This window comes from Monodelphis domestica, chromosome 3, assembly GCF_027887165.1.
Source record: "Monodelphis domestica isolate mMonDom1 chromosome 3, mMonDom1.pri, whole genome shotgun sequence".
NCBI lineage: Eukaryota > Metazoa > Chordata > Mammalia > Didelphimorphia > Didelphidae > Monodelphis > Monodelphis domestica.
In genome coordinates, this window is record NC_077229.1 from 497515230 (window position 1) to 497538383 (window position 23154).

The window sequence follows — 23154 nt, forward strand, 5'->3', positions numbered from 1 at the left end:
AGAATGGAAAAGGCTAGTTTATACATGGTCACACAGCTAGGAAGTATCTGAGGGCAGATTTGAAATGAGTACCACCCATCTCTACACCTCTCTCCATTGAGCCACTTAACTGGCCCAGAATATTTTTTTGAAGAAAACTAATAAATACATAAAAAATATGACTTTGTCTGCAGTGTTTCAGACATGTGGATATAATCCCTCACCTCTTCAAAGGAAGGGGGCATGTGTACCTTCTTGTAGCTCTTCTTTGAAATGAAGCTTGTTCTTTATATTTTCAAGTATTTTGTAGTTATTATTCTTTTCATTTATACTGATGTAGTCATTCTGTGTACTTTTCTCTCCTGCTTCTGCTTATTTTATTCTGCATCAATTTATGTATCTCTTTCCATGTTTCTTTGTATCCCTTATAGTCTCCGTTACTTAAAACACAGTAATAAGAACATAGCATTTGACAACTTTTCTTAGGTTTCTGAGAGCTACCAGCTTTACTATTCTTATACCCTGGGGCCATCGTTAACAACTAAATAACATTAATGAAACATAGAGCACTGCTCTGACATGAACACAAGAATATGACTAACTCTCATAACCCAAAGGATCAAGTCCCTGATCTAAAAGCATTAATGATGACTCTCTTAGCTTCTGTAACAGCTTCCTTAGTTCTTCCTTAGAAAATACACTATAAAGCTTGTGGCGCTCTGATGAAATCACATCAGCAAGCTGCAGGCACTCCTGGTACTGGTCTGTGCTGTGCAATATTGTGTGAAGCAGGAAGCACATCATTGGCAGGCAAAGCCTCCTCAGCAAAACCATCTGATGGGTTCTTTCGTGGTCTTCTTCAGCATCTTCTCTGACATCTACCATCCACCCTCCATCAACAAATAGTAAGACATTGTACATTTTCTCTTTTACTTCAGTTGTTAGAACATCCAAGTGAGCTTTCCATATCCCATAGTCCATTTCATATTTCTTTTCTTTGTGCTCATAAGCTACTTTCTCTGTAAAGGAAGCTTGGCGTAGCAAAGTAGGTTTTGGTGGAGCTGAATTCATATGCTTGAACCACTCATTAAATATTTCATGCATTTCCAGATAAGCTCTAATGCATAAATGTTCTCTGATAGCATTGTCATCTTCAGCTGGAAGTGGACTTTCCATCCCTTGTTCTTCCCACTGATTATAAATTTCTGCTATGGAATCCTGGGGAATTTTCGCAAACACTTCTTTTGCAGCTTCATGTTTCTTAGATGCCAAGAATTTCCTCACAATAGCATTGCCTTGCTTCAGTGCTTCAGCCCTCTGCGCAGGATCAAATACCAACCAGTCAATCACATCAATCTTTAAGCGGTCCTCCTCTGTAGTGCCAATATCCAGGCAAGGTGCTATATCATGATGACTAAACTCACCAGCATCTTTCTTTCGGGTGTTCTCAACTACAGTTTTTGTTATTGTTGCAACATCCAGACCTGCTTCTCTAGCCAGCTCCAGACAATGATGACGCTGTTCAAATTCTGTTATACCTTCCAAAAATTCTGCATATTGAGCAACACCTTGGTCTTGAGGCAAATGGCAAGTATAAAATGCTATCAGCCTCATATGTTTCTTGCAGATTAACAGCTGAATGTAGGCCTTTAAAACTTCTACAGACACAGATTCTTTGGTCTGTATTCCCAGAGTGCGAAAAAACAAAATAAGATGGATCATGAAGCGGAGAAGGTGTCCAGGTAGAATACTCCTTCCCTTGGAAAGCCATTTAGTAAATTCATCCATCAAACTATCAATGTCTCCCAAGATAAGGAATTTTTGAATTATATGGTAGTGTTCTTGATTCTCCTCTAAAACTCTCTTTTTATCTGTGGCTTGGAGCTCTTCAAAAACTTTTTCTAAAGTCCAATTTGCTTCTAAATGTTCTCGAGGCAGTTCTTCAGTTTCATCTAATGTTACAACTGAAGTCCGAACTTCCTGTTCCACCAAACTGTCTACCATTACCCTAAAGTAGGCCCACACTGTATCTTCCCAGGTCTCACAGACAGGGAGAAGTTGCTTGAGATTCCCACTTAAGGCTGCATAGATTGCTCTCTCATATCTATTAAATAGCTCATCTTCTGCCATTCTCCAACAGCTTATTTTCCAAATGCATCTATATGGATTCCCTTCCACTGGTTCTAATTCTGTTCCTCCATTAACATTGGGGTCATGATATAATTTCCAACCTTCAAGGGTGGCAGCTCTCCATGCTTGACCACAACGTTTGCAGAGACGCTGTGCCTCATCTGTCAGCCCAGACCGAATAAGGGTGAAAAGGAATTTGAGTAATCTGTTATCGTCTTCTCGATCCAAATCATCAAGTGGCATTTTCTGTCTTATAGGAGCATCAGGGTCCAATTCAGTAACAAGAGGACGGCTGTTTCCAATAAATGAAATTAATTGCTGCTGCTTCAAAATATGCAGAGTGTTTTCCCAATATACTGATTTTGCATAAAACTCGATGTTATCTGAGATGTCTCTAATGTCATCTTTGGCAATACTCTCTAACCAATCGACCACCAGTTGGCTTTGTCGAATAAGTGAATCTCGTTGAAACAGTGTATCCACAACTGTCTTTTCACTAGCATTTAGAGAAGCAATTTCAAATGCGTTTTCTTCTTCTAGTACAGATTGTATTCTGTCTCTGTAAAGAGAAGCTATAAGTCTCCAAGTAACCATCTCCTGCTGAAGAAGCCACAGCACACTGGCTGTTTTTGAAAACTTCTGGAGCCCAGGGGTTGCTCTGCTCACTATTTTACCTAATATATTCACGTGGCTGTCACAGATACTCTCATACTCTTCTACCAGTTCAAAAACTGTATTGGAAGCATGCTTGAGAAATGTGTACAGGAAGTCAAAATAGATACTCATTGTTGCAGCTTCTCCAGGATCATCCTCACATAGCATAACAGCACTAAAACTGACATCTTCGGCAACATTGGAAGGATCTACATCTGTGAAGAGCCCCGAGGGCGGTGAGGAGACTGCAGCTGACCAGTTACTCTCATCTAGAGAAGTTACAGAAGGCAGATTTCCCAAGAAGGCGGTTAAAGGAGCTAGCCGAGGAGACCTTATTCCACTTGCAAGAATGGCAGAAACATCTGACTGCCTTCGATTCAGGGAAGTAAAAGTGTGGCGATATAAGCTAGGAATTCGAGAAATCCCTTGGTTTCTTGGCAGGGTGTTGGCCAAAGTGTCTTCTTGGGGAGGCAAGGTAGATACTCTTTTGTGTGCACTTTGTCTTCGAGCCGTCCGCGTCACCTCCACATCTCTGACAACAGGAGAAGTCATGTCCCAAAAGCCGCTGTTGGGGTCCATGGCTGCCGCAATAGCTTTAAGGTGGTGGATCGGGTTCGATACCAATGGATCTCTGACCTTTCACAAACATCCTGCCTTCAGGAAGTGTATACTTTAACCCGGAAGTTTTCGCTTCACCCCGGTTCAGAAATCAAGGGCGACAGGGGCAGACCAGCTGTCTTGCTGTTGCACTGGTATTCTCTTCCCCCCCACAGGCACAAAATTTCCTTTATATTTTGTATTCTCCACTTAAAATATAAGGTGGGAATTCTAGAGTTAAACTGAGAGTGAAGTGAATGGAGTTGGGGACATCCTTTTTTTTTTTAAGTTTTTTCCCTACTCACTTTTTGGAAAATTTTATTTAATTAGTTAAATCAAATATTTTTCCATGGTTACAAGATTCATGTTCTTTCTTTCCCCTCTCATAGCTGACGTGCAGTTCCACTGTGTTTTACATGTGTCAATGATCAAGACCTATTTCTATGTTATTAATATTTGTATTAGGGTGATCTTTTAGAGCCTATATCCCCAATCATATCCCCATCAACCCATGTGATCAAGCAGTTGTTTTTCTTCTGTGTTTCTATTCTTTGAGCCATTCTTGAAATGGCCATCCTTAATAGTACCTAGATGACACAATGAGTAGAGAGCCAAGCCTGGACTCTGGAGGTCCTGGGTTCAAATTTCACTTCAGATACTTCCTAGTGGTGTGACCCTGGGCAAGTCACTTATACTCCCACACACCCCCACACTCCCACACCCAAAGACCTTACCATTCATTTGCCTGGTACCACTACACAGTGTTGATTCTAAACATGAATGGTAAGAATTAAAAAAAAATTTTTTTCCTAAAAAAGAAAGAAAGAAATGGTCAGCCTGTCCAGGGATTCACCAGTCAGAAGAGCAAAAATTCTTGACTGATGGGAAAGTCTTCAGAGGAAGAGGTAAAATAGTCCAGAGAGTGAGTAGAGGGAAGAATATAGCTAGAATAGTAGATAGCTTATTGTAGTGGGTAATATATTAGACCAGGAATCAATAGCATTCAGTTAGATTTTTTTTTAATCTAAGCTATTTATTTAGTCAATTTAGAACATTATTCCTTGGTTACAAGAATCATATTTTTTCCCTCCCTTCCCTACCCCCATCTTCCCATAGCTGATGAGCAATTACACTGGGTATTACATGTGTCCTTGATCAAAACCCATTTCCATGTTGTTGGTGTTTGCATTAGGATGTTCATATAGAGTCTTCATCCCCAATCATATCCCCTGAACCTATGTAATCAAGCAGTTGTTTTTCTTCTGTGTTTCTACTCCCACAGTTTTCCCTCTGAATGTGGATAGTGTTCTTTCTCGTTGATCCCTCCAAGTTGTTCAGGATCACTGCATTGCCACTAATGGAGAAGTCTGTGACATTCGAATGTACCACTGTGTATCGGTTTCTGTGTTCAATGTTCTCTTGGTTCTACTCCTTTTGCTCTGCATCACTTCCTGGAGGTCATTCCTGTTCCCATGGAATTCCTCCAGTTCATTATTCCTTTGACCATAATAATATTCCATCACCAATATATACCACAATTTGTTCAGCCATTCTCCAATTGAAGGGCATCCCCTCATTTTCCAATTTTTTTGCCACCACAAATAGCACAGCTATGAATATTCTTGTACAAGTCTTTTCCCCCATTGTCTCTTTGGGGTACAAACCCAGCAGTGCTATGGCTGGATCAAAGGGCGGACAGTCTTTTATCACCCTTTGGGCATAGTTCCAAATTGCCCTCCAGAATGGTTGGATCAATTCACAACTCCACCAGCAATGCATTAATGTCCCAAATTTGCCACATCCCCTCCAACATTTATTTCTTTCCTTTGCTGTCATGTTAGCCAATCTGCTGGGTGTGAGGTGATACCTCAGAGTTGTTTTGATTTGCATCTCTCTAATCATATTTTATTAAACACTTTTAAAACACTTTTTCATGGGCTTATTAATAATTTTTATTTCTTTAACTGAAAATTGCCTATTCATGTCCTTGCCCATTTATCAATTGGAGAATGGCTTGATTTTTTGTGCTATTGATTTAACTCTTTATAAATTTGAGTAATTAGAACTTTGTTAGAAGTTTTTGTTTTGATGATTGTTTCCCAATTTGTTACTTCTCTTCTAATTTGGGTAGCATTGCTTTTGTTTGTACAAAAACTTTTAATTTGATGTAATCAAAATTATTTATTTTACGTTTTGTTACTTTTTCTAGCTCTTGCTTTGTTTTAAAATCTTTCCTTTCCCAAAGATCTGATATGTATGCTATTCTGTGATCACCTAATTTATATATAGTTTCCTTCTTTATATTCAAGCCATTCACCCATTCTGAGTTTATCTTGGTGTAGGGTGTGAGATCTTGATCCAAACCTAATCTCCCCCATACTGTCTTACAATTTTCCTAGCAGTTTTTATCAAATAGTGGATTTTGGTCCCAAAAGCTGGGATCTTTGGGTTTATCATAGACTGTCTTGCTGAGGTCACTTACCCCAAGTCTATTCCAGTGATTCTCCTTTCTGTCTCTTAGCCATTACCAAATTGTTTTGATGACCACTGCTTTATAATATAATTTGAGATCTGGGACTGCAAGGTCTCCTTCCATTTTTTTTCATTATTTCCCTGGATATCCTTGATCTTTTGTTCTTCCAAATGAACTTTGTTATGGTTTTTTCTAATTCAGTAAAAAAGTTTTTTGGTAGTTCAATGGTATGGCACTAAATAAATTAATTAATTTGGGTAGATTTGTCATTTTTATTATGTTAGCTCATCCTACCCATGAGCTATCGATGTTTTTCCAATTGTTTAGATCTAGTTTTAATTAATTATATGGAGAGTGTTTTGGAGTTGTGTTCATATAGTTCCTGTGTTTGTCTCGACAAATAGATTCCTAAGATTTTATATTGTCTAGGGTGATTTTAAGTGGAATTTCTCTTTCTAATTCTTGCTTCTGAGATACATTGGAAAGATATAGAAATGCTGATTACTTGTGTGGGTTTATTTTGTATCCTACAACTTTGCTAAAGTTGTTGATTATTTCAACTAGCTTTTTAGTTGATTCTCCAGGATTCTTTAAGTAGACCATCATATCATCTGCAAAGAGTGATAGCTTGGTCTCCTCATTGCCTATTTTAATACCTTCAATTTCTTTTTCTCCTCTAATTGCCATAGCTAGTGTTTCTAGTACAATGTTAAATAATAGAGGTGATAATGGGTGTCCTTGTTTCACTCCTGATCTTATTGGGTAGGCTTCTAATTTATCTCCATTGCAGATGATGTTGGCTGATGGTTTTAGATATATATTGTTTATTATTTTTAGGAAAGGCCCTTCTATTCCTATGCTTTCTAGTATTTTCAATAGGAATGAGTCCTGTATTTTGTCAAAGACTTTTTCTGCATCTATTGAGATAATCATGTGGGTTTTGTCGGTTTGTTTGTTAATGTGGTCAATTATGTGGATGGCTTTCCTTATATTGAACCATCCTTGCATTCCTGGTATGAATCCTACCTGGTCATAGTGATTAAACCTCATGATCACTTGTTGGATCCTTTTGCTAGTATCCTATTTAAGATTTTTGCATCTATATTCATGAAAGGGATTGGTATATTGTTTTCTTCCTCTGTTTTTGACCTGCCTGGCTTTGAAATCAGTACCATATTTGTGTCTTAAAAGGAATTTGGTAGAATTCCTTCTTTGCTTATTCTGTCAAATAGTTTGTATAATATTGGGATTAGTTGTTCTTTGAATGTTAGAATTCATTTGTGAATCCATTTGGAACTGGGGATTTTTTCTTAGGGAGTTCTTTGATGGCTTGTCCAATTTCTTTTTCTGATATGGGGTTGTTTAGGTAGTCTATTACTTCCTCTGTTGGTCTAGGCAATTTATATTTTTGTAAATATTCATCCATGTCACCTAGATTGCTATATTTATTGCCATGTAATTGGGCATAATAGTATTTAATGATTGCCTTAATTTCCTCTTCATTAGAGGTGAAGTCGCTCTTTTCATCTTGGATACTGTCAATTTGGTTTTCTTCTTTCTTTTTTAAAATTAGATTGACCAGTACTTTTTCTATTTTATTTGTTTTTTCAAAGTACCAGCTTCCTTATTTATTACATTAACTGTTCTTTGACTTTCAATTTTATTAATTTCTCCTTTGATTTTTAGGATCTCTAATTTAGTCTTCATCTAAGGATTTTTAATTTGCTCAGTTTCTAGTTTTTTTAATTTGCATACTCAATTCTTTGACCTCTGCCCTCCCTAATTTGTTAATATATGAACTCAAGGATATAAATTTCCCCTTTAGTACTGCTTTGGCTGAATCCCATATATTTTGAATGGATGTCTTATCATTCTTATTTTCTTCAATGAAATTATTAATTGTTTCTATGATTTGTTCTTTAACTGATTTTGGAGAATTGTATTGTTTATTTTCTATTTAATTATTGATTTGCCTCTCCTTGTACCCTTACTAATTATTATTTTTATTGCACTGTGATCTGAGGCTGCATTTATTATTTCTGCTCTTTTGCACTTGTTTGCAATGTTTTTATACCCTACTATATGGTCAGTCTTTGTGAATGGACCATGTGCTACTGCAAAGATGTATTCATTTTTGTCCCTATTTATTTTTGTCCACATATCTACTAACTCAAATTTTTATAAGATTTCATTCACTTCCCCTTCCTCTTTCTTATTTAATTTTTTGGTTTGATTGATCTAATTGTGAGGAATTTTCAGATCTCCCACTAGTATAGTTTTTCTATCTATTTCATCCTTGAGCTCCACTAGTTTCTTCTTTAGAAATTTGGATGCTATGCCATTTGGTGCATACATGTTGAGTACTGATATTTCCTCATTGTCTATACTGCCTTTTATCAGGGTGTAATTACCTTCCCTCTCTCATTTGACTAGTTCTATTTTTACTTTGGCTTTGTCAGATATCATGATTATGGCTCCTGCCTTCTTTTTATCAGTTGATGCCCAATAGATTTGGCTCCATCCTCTTACTTTTACCCTATGGTTTCTAATCTACTCTGCTATTTGCTTGTGTTTTATGGGTGAGTTCATTCCATTCACATTCAGAATTATGATTACCAGCTGTATATTTCCCAGCATTTTGATTTCTACTCCTAGTCCTGCCTTCTCTTCTTTCACTATTTCCTTCTACACCAATGTTTTGTTTTTAATCAGTTCCCCTAATTCCCACCCTTATTTTACTTCCCTTTCTACCCCCCTCCCTTCTTATTCTCATCTTATTTTCTTTACATCTTTTTAAACTACCTCCCCACCCTCTCCCTCCCTTCTACTGCTTCCCTTCCCACCAGTCCATTTGTTTCCCTTCTACTTTCCTATAGGGTGCAAATCAGTTCTCTGCCCCAATGTATTTGATTGTTCTTCCTTCGTTGAATCAATTTCAATGCATGTAAGAATTGAGTATTTCCTATCTCCAACCTCTTTATCCTTATGATGTATTGATGTCAGTGTATTGAATGAGGTGCTTCACATTTTCCTCAATTTTTTCATTCTTTTGATTTTGTTTTATAGTGTCCTGCCTTGTGAAGTCACTTGCTTCTAATTGTTGTATTCTGGTTTTTAAAGACTGGATTTCATCCCTGGCTTTTTGGTCATCCTTCCCCTTCTGATCTTTCATCTCCTTTGCCTCATTTTCAAGATGATTAATTTTGGCTTTGAAGACACTGTTTTCTGTTTCCAGATGACTTATCTTGCTTTTTAAGTTTTTTTCCCAGTTGTCTTCAGCCTATATTAATTGTGTTTTGAATTGTATTTTGAGTTCTTCCAAAGCCTCTATCCAATGTGCTGGAGTTTATGTTATTTTGCTTGGTGTTCCTTTATCCTTCTCTGTTCCATTTGCTCTTTGTTCATTGCCTAAATGAATAGAAGCTGTTGATTGTAAGTTCTTTTTTCTTTTTCTATTGTTTGCTCATATTTACCCCTTCTTTACTTCCTGTAGTTGCCTGCACTTTTGTTCCTCTCATTTTGTGTTGAATCTCTTTTTTTGGGCTTTTCTGTCAGCCTTTACCCTTGGAGTTTAGTCAGCAAATCTGTCAATGCCATCTGTGGGGGAGGGGTGTTGGAGCTTGAGCTTCCTGGCCTTCTGAAGGCTTTTATGAGATTAATCCCAGCTGAGTTCCAGAGCTGGATGTGCTCTGAGTTCAAAATGTCAGGGTGGGGGGGGTGGGGGGTGGTTGGGGAGGGTGGGGAGGAGCAACATAGAGTGTCTCTGCTGCTGCAACTAGGCTGCCCACTCTGTCCTTCATCTCCAACTGCTTCTCCCCCACCTGTGTTCGAAGCTCTGAGCCTGGCACAGCTTTGCCCACAAGGTACTCCCTCCAGACCAGCACCCTTGCCCACCCAGATGTTCCAGCTATGGCTGGAGGCTCAGAGCTCTAGGTGGGGGAGGGGCCCTGGGACCTTCCTTCTTCCTTCCCCTCAAACCCAAGAGTTCTCAAATTCAGGCTTTTTGGGGGACGTACCTTTTAAGTTCAGTCCAGCAGGAGGGTTCCTTGGCTCTGTCCTGTTGTTAGATTTGATTTTTAGTCCCCTAGGAGCATTCAATTTGTGATCGGTAAGGGAGGGTTTTCAGAGGTGTGAACTTTTCACTGCCTCTATGCCATCATCTTGACTCTGCCTCCCACTCAGTTAGATTCTTGTCTCTTCCATTACCTAGTTATACTTGGAAGAAGATGAGTGAATAAGTGAATGAATGAAAACATTATAAAGCATCAAGTTATGAGATGTGTCAAGCTTTATGGTATATGTAGGGATATAAATAGAAATAAAATACAAAAAGAAAAATGAGACAGCCCCCCTCTTCAAGGAAATTAGTTTGTATTGGGAGAGTCAACTCTCCCAGCAGGCTGATGACCAGTGAAGGGAACTTTGGTTTAGACCAGGGATTGGTACATTGGACCCTCAAGCTAAATCCTGCTTGCAGTTTGTTTTTATAGGAATCCCAAGCTAAGAACAATTTTTGCATCTTTAGATAACTTTAAAACTTAAATTTTAAATGCAAAAACCATTTTAAATTCAAGGACCCCACAAAAATAGGTGGACTCATGGACCAGAGTTTGCCAACTCCTAGACTACTACTTAGTGAATAGAGATATAGAGATATTGGCTTGTCTGTTTCAAAAGTAGTAAGAGTATTGATTTGATTACTCTTTCCAGAGCAAGAGGTAGAAAGAAGAGGGTGTACATATTCAGCTGCAGGACAAATGACAGGTATCCACCTTGGGAAGGTGGATGTGACATGAAGTATGGTTTTGGACCAGCTGAATATACACACATACCTCAGAGATATTGAAGATTTGGTACCAGATCAATGCAATACAATGAGTCCCATGAGAGTTATGTTTACACTATACAATAGCTATTAAACGTGCAATAGTATTATGCTAAAAGAACAATGTAATTGAAAAATACCCCCAAAATGCTATCCATCATCTAAGCCTTCAGTGAATCATGATCTTTTTTGTTGGTATGGTATTACCTCGATGTTGATGGCTGCTGACTAATCAAAGTGGTGGTTGCTGAAGGTTGCTATTGGTGTGGCTGTGGCAATTTCTTAAAATAAGACAACAATGAAGTGTGCCCTGTGTATTGACTCTTGCTTTCACTTGAATATTTAGAGGTCATTGTAAGGTTATTAATTAGCTTAATTTAAATTTTGTTGCCTCTTCGGAAATATTGAGGCCCCAGGACAGTGATGGCAAACCTTTTAGAGACCAAGTGCCCAAACAGCAACTCTCACACCATATGCAAGCCTCCTTGCTTACTCCAGTCAGGGAAGGGAGGAAAAGCTCCCAATGGGCTGCTGGGAAGAGGGGTGGATCATGTGAGAAATGTCCTTAGGCATGTGTGGAGGTGGGAAGGGAGCAACCCCCTCCAGCATGCTCTGGCACGTGTGCCATAGGTTCAACAACAGAGCCCTAGGAAATGGAGAGAGATAGAATGCCTAGTGGGTGGAGGACTATCCATTAAGTTCACTGTTTTATATGGGCACAGTTTGTGGCACTCCAAAACAATAATAATCATAACATGAAAGATCACTGCTTATAGATCACCATAACAGATATAGGAACAATGAAAAGGTTTGGTGTATTGCAAAAATTTCTGAAACATGACACAAAGACATGATGTGAGGACATTCTGTTGGGAAAATTGTTCCAATAGACTTGATGGAGATTGCCACAAACCTTCACTTTGTAAAAAAAAAAACAGTAATATTTGCAATGCACAATAAAGTGATGGGCAATAAAATGGTTTATACCTCTAGTGGGTTAAGTGAGTTTGTAGTCATTTACTCACTAACAAGGACAACTCAGATGAATAGATCAATTGTCTTGGGGAGAGGAACATGGTTTCTGGAGCCTGGCCTAGGGAGAATAGTTTTAGGTGAGAAGGAGGCATAGTAGCAAGGAAGATGGCAAGGTATGGTTGAAGGGTATTTACTTTTCTTTGAATAATTGCCAACTTGAAATGACCTCATGAAAGTATGCTCTGAATCATTAATTGTAAGAAAATTACAAATTAAAATAACTCTGAAGTATCACCTCACTTTTTGCAAATTGGCAAAGATGAAGGCAGATGGAAATAGCTAATGTTGGAGGGGTCCTAGCTTGTGGCTATCTGAGGAAGGTTTATTGCCATCTGCACCCATTATTCCATCCATTACCCCACAGGGATTCACAACGTGTCATCAAATTCCACGATGCTGCTGATGCAAACAGACTGTGATGTACAGGAAGGAGAAGGAACACAAGGCAGCTATCCCATCAGTCAATTAACAAATTGGGTATGTCCAAGACACACTACCATGCTAGCAGCTTGAAGAAAGGTGAGAAGGAACTCGAAAAAAGGAAACTTCATTAACACCAATCTTTTTTAACCCCTCTTTACCCTTCTCATGCTTTCCTCTGGCATCAGTTACATAGCTTAACACTAGTGGCCCTGGGAGGCTGTGCTTCACAGACATCTGGAAGAAGATAATTAGGACATTGATTCGTTGTTTTCTAATAGAGCCCTGACTTCAATAGTTGAATACCCATGTGCCTGTTTAAATATATTTAGCCAAATTTGCATGTGAAATATTCATTAAAAAAAATAAAAACCCTTACCTTCTGTCTTAGAATCAATACTCTGTATTGGCTCCAAGGCAGAAGAGCAGTAAGGGCTAGGCAATGGGGGTCAAGTGACTTGCCCAGGGTCACACAGCTAGGAAATGTCTGAGGTCAGATTTGTACCCAGGTCGTCCTGGCTCTAGGTCTGACACTCAATCCACTGAGCCACCCAACTGTCCCCTCATGTGAAAAATTCTTAAGGAAATGAGAAATAAAATTCATTATTTGATTGAGGGGGAAGGTAGAGCAGATTTCAATGGCATAGAGACCTCTCAGTGAGGAATTCCCTTTCACAAAGCAGATTGCAGCCAATATCAACCATTCCTGAATAGATGCTTTTATACAAGAGTTTGTGTGTCCTGGTTTACCGTCCCTAAACTAGCCCATTTGTTGCATGCCATGACCTCCAAAACCAATGGACAAAGACTACTTGTCCTTCCTTTCAGCACTTAAAACCAATTACTTTAGTGTTTTCCTCAACTTGCATATCCCTTCTACCTCCCTCCCTTCCTAAGGGAGTGATCAAGCCCTGTATTCCTGAAATTTCATGGGAAATAATCTCTTAGACAGCACATGTTAGTAGAACATTCTTCCTTCCCCTGCTCCCCCAATATCAGCCAGGCCTGGCCCCGCATTGGACTTTCAGATCATATTGTACACTTGCCATCTGTTTCCTGCCTGGAAGGACACAGTTTTTAGGCTGGTGGCTTTTAATTCTGAGAAGAGGAAAGACGCCTATATGATTTCACCTTCCCAGGGGAAAAGTTGGGTTTGCAAGATTATCTGCCAACAGTCTGTTTCAGGTCTGCTTTATCACATATTCTGCCCTAACTTCTCTCATTTGTGGAAGAAAATGTTGTACTTGGAGTCTTATCTAAGTATATAAGGAAGATGAAAGCGATGGAGGAGGGCATAAACATTTTATAGCACTCACTAAGCACCAGGCACTCAGTTAAGTGCTTTACACATATCTCATTAGAATCTGACAACAGTCCTGAGAGTTAGGCACGGTGCTTATTTCCATTAGAAAACTGAGGCAAAACAGGTTATGTCTAAGGTCAGTTTTGAATTCAGGACTTTCTGACTTCTGGCCCAACACTGTGCTATCTAGCTTTTAATTTCATTCATCCCAGTGACAGTGAAATATGCCTTTTGGTGTGCTCTCTATATAAACTGGCACATCACGGGCTGGTAAATTGCACGTGGTTATGGCAGGATGGGCACTAGATGGAACCAAGGGTAGCCTGGGGCTTTCCTCTCTCTAAAGTGTCTTCTTTGTCAGTCTTTCAGAGACTATTACTTTGCTAGTTATTTTGTTTTGTTTTGCTCTCATTCAAGTTTAGCTTTTCTTTCTTCTTCATAAGCTCTCTATGCCAGATTTCTCCCACCCTTAAAGTCAGGGTTGTCTAGTAATAGTCCTGAGGCCATAGGTGGTGCAAGTTTCTCTACAAGATCTTAGGACGTAGCCACCCAAAAATAAGGTGTTAGAGGAGAAATATTTCCCAAGGCCCTGCCATGGAGATTAAGCTAGCTTTCCCTAAAACTTTACCTTATGAAGTTTAGGCTTTTTTTTTTCTTAAAAGGCATTGAAACCATTCCTGAGACTTATTTCAGGGGACCAAGGTTTGAACCCCTGGTGTAAATTATTGGTTATCGAGAGTTTTATTCAGGCATCTGACCATCAAAGTGCAATTGCAAAGGCAGAGACAGAACAACTATACCCAACTGAGTCAATGCAACATCCTCTTAGAATATCTTTTTCATGATATTAATAAATAAACTTTTTTTTTGCTAACTCTCAGTCTATGAGAATCTCATTTTGTTTTAACGTGAGCCTAGAGTACCAAACCAACCTGAATTAGGCTCAACCAACAAATTACACGAGAACAGAAGAGTTTTGTGAATATGGTGAGCTAGCCTTGGCCATTAGGAGTTGGACTATGGAAAGTGACAATGGCAAGGAACTCACCTGAGCTATCTGCCCAATAGAAATGCTCCTAGGAGGATGCCATGAGAAGACGATGGAGCCTTGCTATGCTTGAAGTATGCAGTACCTGTGCCACATTGGTTCCCTGAATTTGTGCCTCTTTATTTATGTATTTCATGCATGTGCCCACTCCTCCCGCAGGTGTTTCTGTGTCTTATTTAGGAAGGACTCTGCCTTATTATTACCATTATTATTCATAATTTATCAGAACTTTGTTTTGAGCTAAAGGTGTCAACTGACTGCTGAGGTAAATGCATTGATAGGGGCTTGAGCTATATATATATATATATATATACATATATATATATATATATATATTTAGAAATGTAGGTCTGTAGAGGATCTCGAACCTGGTTGTTGATTCTGGAAACCTAATCTGTGAAGGTGAAAGACAGTGTAGTACAGAGAGAGAGAAGAGGCTACAGTGGTCAAAAGAAAGGGACACTATGCAAAGATGGGGAAACCTGGATTCTCTCCTTGGATTATTCCTTTGAGTCTGAGCACTTACAAAAGCGTTTGGCTCATACCACACATATTCTGGACCTCATTGAGAAAAGAGGAATACATTTTTGGATTAAGGATTCAGAATGACACAGTCATTAGAAAGTAGATATTCTTATTAGATTTCCATTATTCCTTTCCACTACATTATATATATACATAGACATATATATATATATATATCCTCTAGTGGATTCATTTTTATATTTTAAAGGTTTTCTCTGGCCAGTGATATTTCTTTTCAAAGCATCAAGAAAAAAAATGAGGAAGAGATTGCCAAGTACTAAAAAAAAATCAAGCCTTGGAGAGGGCTTTCAAATATAAACATTTAGACTGAGAAAACTTTCAGGAATGATACACAGAATTTTTTCCTCTTTCATATGATGGATTATTAAAGAAATACCTTTTTCATTTCTCAAAAGCCCAAAGGCATTGAAAATCAGAAGTTGCCTCAGTCTGTTCTTCTTCTTAACAACCAGCTAGGAATAGCTCCCATAGGCACCCCTGTCTAGATGATGACCTAACTTCCTAAGGAGAGTTTCTTCTCACAGTTCACCTTTGGCTCAAAGTGGCAAGCAGCAAACTCTCTGACACTCCCTGAAACTCTGCTGATTGGACTGGCATAGAAGCCATATGTCCAGCTTGCTTTGGGGCAAAAGGCCAAAACTTTGTTGCCTGCCTTTTTGATTCTTGGCTAGGGAGGGAGGAGCTGATGAAACAACAACATTTCAAGACACTTAGATCATGAGTTGTAGAAGTCCATCAGGGATTGAATTTCCCCCCCGATGAATGGAGGCTCTTCAAGGGTTATGATTTCTTTTTGTCTTTGTATCCCCAGACTTTGGTATATAGTAAGTACTTAATACAAGTTTGGGTAATTGAATTAGAGAATATCTCTCCCTATACTCTTTCATTTTAAGTAGTGGAGGCAGAGATATGTTGGGGTCAGATGAACTTTTGAGAGCTGATCCTTAAATTTTAGATCCTTAAAATTTAAGTATAAGTGTTTACACTTTCAAAATCAGACAATGACATAAATTGGGGTTTGATTTGTTGCTTTGTTGACTGTTTAGACTTGAGAAAGTGATGGAAGAAAAGCTAATAATTCAGATTAGCTTCAAAAATGTCAGAATTATAGTTTATATATATATAATATTTTGTCAGAACTAGTTTTAAAACATTTATCGATATATCACTGGCTAGGGGGTGGACATGAGGTAAATCTCAAAATATCTCTTGAGAAGTGAAATAAAGCAACAAACTGAAAGAACCACTCACATGCTTTAGAAAAATCAGGTATATGTGGAATAGAATGAGAATGAAATCAAGGATGAGAGAGAGTGAGAATGAAAATGGGAGCCAAAGTGAGAGTAAGAGTGAGAGAGGAGTCAGAGACACAGAAATAAAATTTTGGTGAGACTAAGCATCCCTAGGAAATTACACTAAAAAAACCTCTATCCCCAAATCCAAAACATTTTCTTGTCTTCTATCCATCCTATCGCCTAGGCTTTTCCTAATCTCTGTTTTGTGCCTGCAAATCCTTAAGAAGACCTCTTGCAGGCATAGGAAGTATCTGAATGTTTTCCATTCCGTGCTCAAGGGAAGGTGGTGGCAAAGGCCAAACTTTGGGCTGAATCAAAGGGAAGGGGAGCCAGCCTATTTGAGAGCATGTTAAGTGAACATTAGTGACTTCTGCTGCTGTTCTAGAACCAGCATATGAAATATTCAGTTTCTTGAGTATAGTATTTATTACTGCAGCTACAGTCCATTTGAAATAATTTTGTGCATTCAGGGGAGGAAGAGGCAAAACATAAAAGAAGGTCTTTGTTGGTATTCTTTATTTTTTTTTTAGGGGAAAAGACACAAAAACACTTATTCATAATGGGCCAGAACCTACTCCCCAAGACTGAGTGAAGATGAGAGCCTGGCCCTCTCTGAATACTTCTCTTTGATCTATTATAGGCTTTGAATGTTAATGCTGGCCTTCCATTTGTGAGGCTGGCTTAGTTTTCCTTGGAGGAATAGGGTGCTCCCAATGACCACACTTTTATTTGTGGTCTAAGCTGAGCTTTCCAAAAACTGAAGATTTTCATGGGCAGACTTTAAGCTTGTCTGTGACTTTTCTAGAATAGTCCCTCAGAAAACCAACCTAGAGCTCTGATTCATCAGTACTAGAAAATAGGCCATATCTCTTTTTTCTTTCTTTCTTTCTTTCTTTCTTTCTTTCTTTCTTTCTTTCTTTCTTTCTTTCTTTCTTTCTTTCTTTCTTTCTTTCTTTCTTTCTTTCTTTCTTTCTTTCTTTCTTTCTTTCTTTCTTTCTTTCTTTCTTTCTTTCTTTCTTTCTTTCTTTCTTTCTTTCTTTCTTTCTTCCTTCTTCCTTCCTTCCTTCCTTCCTTCCTTCCTTCCTTCCTTCCTTCCTTCCTTCCTTTCCTTCCTTCCTTCCTTCCTTCCTTCCTTCCTTCCTTCCTTCCTTCCTTCCTTCCTTCCTTCCTTCCTTCCTTCCTTCCTTCCTTCCTTCCTTCCTTTCTTCCTTTCCTTCCTTCCTTCCTTCCTTCCTTCCTTCCTTCCTTCCTTCCTTCCTTCCTTCCTTCCTTCCTTCCTTCCTTCCTTCCTTCCTTCCTTCCTTCCTTCCTTCCTTCCTTCCTTCCTTCCTTCCTTCCTTCCTTCCTTCCTTCCTTCCTTCCTTCCTTTCTTCCTTTCCTTCCTTCCTTCCTTCCTTCCTTCCTTCCTTCCTTCCTTCCTTCCTTCCTTCCTTCCTTCCTTCCTTCCTTCCTTCCTTCCTTCCTTCCTTCCTTCCTTCCTTCCTTCCTTCCTTCCTTCCTTCCTTCCTTCCTTCCTTCCTTCCTTCCTTCCTTCCTTCCTTCCTTCCTTCCTTCCTTCCTTCCTTCCTTCGTTTCTTTATTCATTTCTTTATTTGTTTATTATATCACGGTACCTAGAAGGTTGGGACTGAGTTGTTAAAACCACAATCTCCACCCATCCACCTAACTGCATACACATTTTCAGGGGGTTGTCTTTTAACTCAAAGACCTTAAATAACTCACAAAGATGGGCACAGGAGTTTCTCTTGGTCTGATATGATCATGGACCTTTTGCCCTAGTACTTTTATTTCTTGCCCTAATAGGGACATTTCCCTTTCTGTTTGGCAAAGCAAATTATATTGGAGTTAAATTTTTAGCTGATAAGTTTGCCAGGAATGGGCTAAAATATGGATGAATAGTACATTTGAGATTGCTTTTTCTTATGCTTTTAGATCCTGAAACAACCAAATGGCTTCTTTTTAAGCACAGATATCATTGTAATGACAGCTTCTGAGCTGTGAGAAAGGGAGAAAAATAAGCTATGGAGAATAAAATGAGGAGAAATGAATCTGTGGATCAAGCAAACTGAATTGAAAGGGGAAAAGTCAGCCATTACAAAGCCAGTTTTGTGATTGGATGGATGCCTGGTATGTATTAAAGGCCTGATTCCTATTTACAAAATGATGCCTTTGCAGGGCTCAGACCTCTGTTTCTTGGACATCTCTTCAGCTCTGTGCAGTGCAACCTGAAATTTATAAAGTAGTTTTTACCTGACAAGGAAATTCAAGCTTCAGAGTGCTATTTTCAAAGCTGTGCTAGTTATATTAGAGTGGCGACCAATCTGAGAGGCTGAAAATCCTCCAACTTTTTTTATAAGAATTAGGTTGAGACTTCAATTGTCCTGACTCACTTCCAATTGTATTATCACCTCAATCAAATGAAAATTCCTGGGGAAGCTGAGTCAGTGCCTTCCAGAAAATTCCTGTGCTCCAGCTCTGGCCACACAATACTTACCAGTCAGACTACAAGTGAAGAAAACCCAGATGTTTCCAAATGTCCAGATGTTTGGCACCAGGTAGGCAAGACATCTAGATGATTGATTGCATTTTTCACTTTGCATCCAGGCTGATGAGCAACTAGCAAAGAAATAAGGTTTATATTTTATGTGTATGTATCTATGTATATATATATATATGTGTGTGTGTGTACATATACATGAATATATAAGAAATGCATATACGTACACATGTGTACACACAGTACATATGTAAGAAGCATGCATGTGTATATATACACACATGTGCATAGAAGAAATGTGTCTGTACATATATGTTTATCTCTATCTATAGACACCAGCCCGATGGTTATGACAGTGAACATTATGATGTTGCAAAAATTGTGCTCCCACCACTAGTCCAACGTGTATCGACAAAGTTCAGTGCAGTAAGTACAAATCTTGGGTTCTTTTAGAAATAGTTATATCGCTCCATATTTATCTTATACCTGGTCCTCCTCACTTGTGTCTACCTTTTAAAATTCTACCCTTCCTTTTCAGCCCGGTCAAATATAATTTCCTTTTTTTATGGAGACTTTCCTGATGTCTTCAAGTCAGGAACTGATTTTTGATCCTTCCTCTCTCAGACCATACAGAGCATGTGGCTTACGATGACAGTTTATGCTTCATAAATGCTTAGAAATTCTTTTCATCTCCAATTTTTTTGCTAACCTAGCATGGTATGGTGGATAGAATGAAGAAAATCTAAATTAAAACCTCTCCTCTGATACTTACTGCTCTTTGACCTTCCACAAGACACATAATGTCCAGCCCTTAGTTTCCTAATCGATAAAATGAGATTAGATGACCCGTGAGGTCCCTTTCAACGTTCGACCAATGATGTGTGTCTGAATTAGTCATCTCTACATATGTTTTATCCTCTCCTAGACTCTAATCTGTTTAAGGGTAGGAGTTGCCTCTTTCTAACTCCACTTGGTGATTACGCAGGGTATGCTACATAATGGATATTTAAGAAACATTTCTGTAGGTTTGTATCCACTTGAGATAGTCAAAGAACAGAAATTCTGTTATTAACAAAACTAGGAATGCGCACGCTCTATATAAAGGGATAATTTTTTAACAGATTGATAGAGAGTTGGTCTGAGACTCCAACTACTAACAAATACTGGAAAAGTCCACCCTGGAAAAGTCATTAAGCATCTCAGTACTCCCAGGAAACTCTAAGATGATTCCAATTTATGTGCCAACATCTATTACAAAGAGTTATGTAGAAAACTTTTATGAGGAACTTGGTAAGATTCTGCAAACCAAATGAGCATATACCTTGATATTTTGGGACTTTGATAAAAGGGTAAGAATAGGAGAGGACAGTGAAAAATATGTTAGAAAATCTGTGTGTGTGGGTGCGCAGACTTGTGCTTTCTTTGGTAGAGTGAACAATGCAACTGGCACCCATCTATGACTTAGAGTCTTAGAAAGTTTCCAGGGGACACTGAGAGATTAAAAGACTTTCTGATGGTCAGACAGTTTGTGTCAGGACTTGAACTCAGGCATTCCAAGGATTCACCCATCATGAGGTAAATGATCTCATTAGGCATCAGGGCATTTTTTTATACTCATTAACATTCCATGAAATTTTGCCAGTGCTGGGGGCTTTATCTGAATCTTTTAAGGAGAGGGTGCAGAATTTGGGCTGCCCATCTGTTATCAACTATTCTTATTACTTTATCAACACATTTAGTAATGAAAATGGTCAAAGATGTTTGTGTTACACAGGGCCCTCAAATCTATATGCTGTGATTATTTCTTATTTATTTAGTTTTCAATTAATTTTTTTTTAATTCATTAGGTGCAAAATTCAAATAGTTTCTACCAGGAGGGAATAAAAGGAATGGAAGTCCCCGACCCTCTACCCTCGTTATGTCTCTATAATAGAATGTTTTGCAGCTGAAGGTCCTTGTCTAATTCTTTGATATTGCCATCATGTTGACTCTTTGTGACCCCATTTGGGGTTTTCTTAGCAAAGATAATGAAATCGTTTGCAATTTCTTTCTTCAGCCCAGTTTAGAGATGAGGAAATTGGAGTAAACAAGTTACACAGCTATTAGAATCTGAGGCCAAATTTGAACTCAGGTTTTACTGACTCCAGGGCTGGCTCTCTATCCACTGTGCCTCCTAGCTGTTCAGTGGAACTACCACAGTGGATCTTTTAAAGCCTCATTGAAATACAAGAATGCGGAAATGGAACTCTGGAGTGTGAGGTTGCAAATAGTCACTGACCTACCATGTACTTGGGTGTAAAGTTTCTTAACTCATAAGTCATCTAGTCCAAACTTCTATTTTTATTGATGATGATGATTGAGCCCAAAGATATTAAGTGACACAGATATACAAAGATGACAAAAATATTAATAAATTAATAAAAATTAGTATACACTCGGTGGTAGGCTGGTTGTAAAAATCAGCTGTCAAAAAAGTATACTTTAAAACTTAATCTTCTTTAACACTTTCTTAAGTATAGATAATCAATAAAATAATAACAAAATAACTCGAGCCTTGATTTATTAATTTCTGAGACATACATTTAACATTGGACTCTTACTAATTAATTCAAACTGGACTCAAAGTCCTCTCACTACTTGGCTTTGGCTGGGGACTTCATGGGTACTGGGAGTTTCTAGACTGGAAAAGCTCTCTTGCTAAGAAGTTAAGGTGCTTTTCCAGAATCATGAGACAGTTTGTATCAGAAAAATAATAGGATTTGAATTTAGGCCATCATGATTTCAAAGCCAGCAAGTCAAGTTCACTAACCTTGATGTCTTGCCACCTCTATAAAACCCTGTTGAGATTAGAATATTACCATCTTGGAAATATTTATGAAACTATATGAAGGGTACTGGCAGCCTTGTACAAACAATGGTCTAAAGCAGACCACATCTTTAGAGCCAGCCATACTTGCTTGAGAGGTAGAACAAATCTGAGCTCTAACTATGTTTACTGATATTTGGTTACCAAAAAAATGATTTAATTGAGCAAAATGTAGCTTTAAAAGTATATATGTACAAAATTTGTAAATGATTCTTTGATAAATACAACCCTAGATTTAATGTAATGATCCTCTGATTATTTACTGAAGCATGAAACAGGGAAGTACGTGCTCATGAAAGCTGTTTGTCAGCATCACGGAATACAACATATATAAAATCCAAATGCAAGAGAGATTTTCTATAGATGAGGAAATTCCTTAGGGAGCACGGTTTGCAGATGTCACTGTACAAGTTTAGGAATACTACAGGATGTCCTCAGATATCCCCATGGCCTTTAAAAGCACTGGCTTAATAATCTACACAGATAAAAGGGGGAATGAAGAGGGCACATTGCCCTTTTCATGATCAGCGTTCAGTTGAGTGGGCAGCCAATTGAATTATCCCCTGGGTATATGTAAATTGGACAGGTGCTACAAATGAATCCCTGCTTGGGCCTAGAATTGTGTAAGAGGAAGAGAGTGCAGTGCATCACATTGGAGAATTAATTGAATAGTACTTTCAGTGATCCCAGAAATTTTCCTTCTGTCAACACCTATCTTTTTAATGCCAGCATTCTATCAATCTTATTCTATAGATTCAAATTATAGAAGTTCACACTCCAAAGAGAGCCAGTATATCAGGTGACCTAAACAGTAATGGAATAGTTCATAGATGAGTGTTTTAGGCCTGGCCAACTCATTGTTTCGGACCTGAGGGTTAAGATGGAATAAGCAGTGGTGGATGTAAAATGTAAGAAAAACATTTAAATTAATGAGAACATAAAAAGACCCAAACTTCTACCACAGATATGAAGACCCTCCTCTTCTCTTCCTTCAGAATCAGTACAGCATTCAGGAAGAAACTCCATGGATGGCAGAAATAATTAAAATGAAACTTGTGGGGACATTTGTCCCCCCCGGCCAAACCTCTCAGACTTTAATCTGTAGAAAAACCTCTGGCCTCTTCATTCACTTTTGCCCATAGAGACACCCTAGAGAGACTAGACCCATAGAAAAATGGAAAGGAAAACCAAAAGGGAAAGTAGCAAGATCTTGTCTTTCCCACCCTAGGCCTTAAGAGGACACTGGCAGCCTGACTGCCACATGCAAATGGCAACCCCCTAGGAAAGAAACAACCTCTGATCCAACCAGGCAAGTCAGAGCCTGCAACATACTACTATGCTAATGAACACACAGGAGCGAATGTAAAAACCATTATCAGGGACATTCATGACTAGAAAAGGAGATCAATTGGTAGCAAGAATGGATGAGAACAGATGAATTTTTACATTGTTATCCACAAATGCCTAGAGAAAGGCTTCCGGTATG

At 38.5% G+C, this 23154-nt stretch overlaps 1 protein-coding gene and 1 long non-coding RNA gene across 2 annotated transcripts; one reads left to right on the forward strand and one right to left on the reverse strand.

The window, feature by feature from the left end:
- Positions 1 to 456: 456 nt before the first annotated feature.
- LOC100032503 (nuclear pore complex protein Nup107-like) lies at positions 457 to 3418 on the reverse strand. Its single transcript, XM_056824826.1, has one exon. It carries the CDS (start codon positions 3340 to 3342, stop codon positions 577 to 579), a length of 2766 nt encoding a protein of 921 aa, XP_056680804.1. The 5' UTR covers positions 3343 to 3418; the 3' UTR covers positions 457 to 576.
- An 8645-nt stretch (positions 3419 to 12063) lies between these two features.
- LOC103100233 (uncharacterized) lies at positions 12064 to 21369 on the forward strand. The gene is made up of 3 exons (XR_008917224.1): positions 12064 to 12212; positions 18238 to 18432; positions 19135 to 21369. It is a non-coding gene; the product is annotated as an uncharacterized LOC103100233 (long non-coding RNA).
- The last annotated feature ends 1785 nt before the right edge of the window (positions 21370 to 23154 follow it).

What these genes read in the sequence shown, in the direction of transcription:
- LOC100032503 (XM_056824826.1), bottom strand. Translation starts at nt 3,342, where the DNA reads ATGGACCCCAACAGCGGCTTTTGGGACATGACTTCTCCTGTTGTCAGA.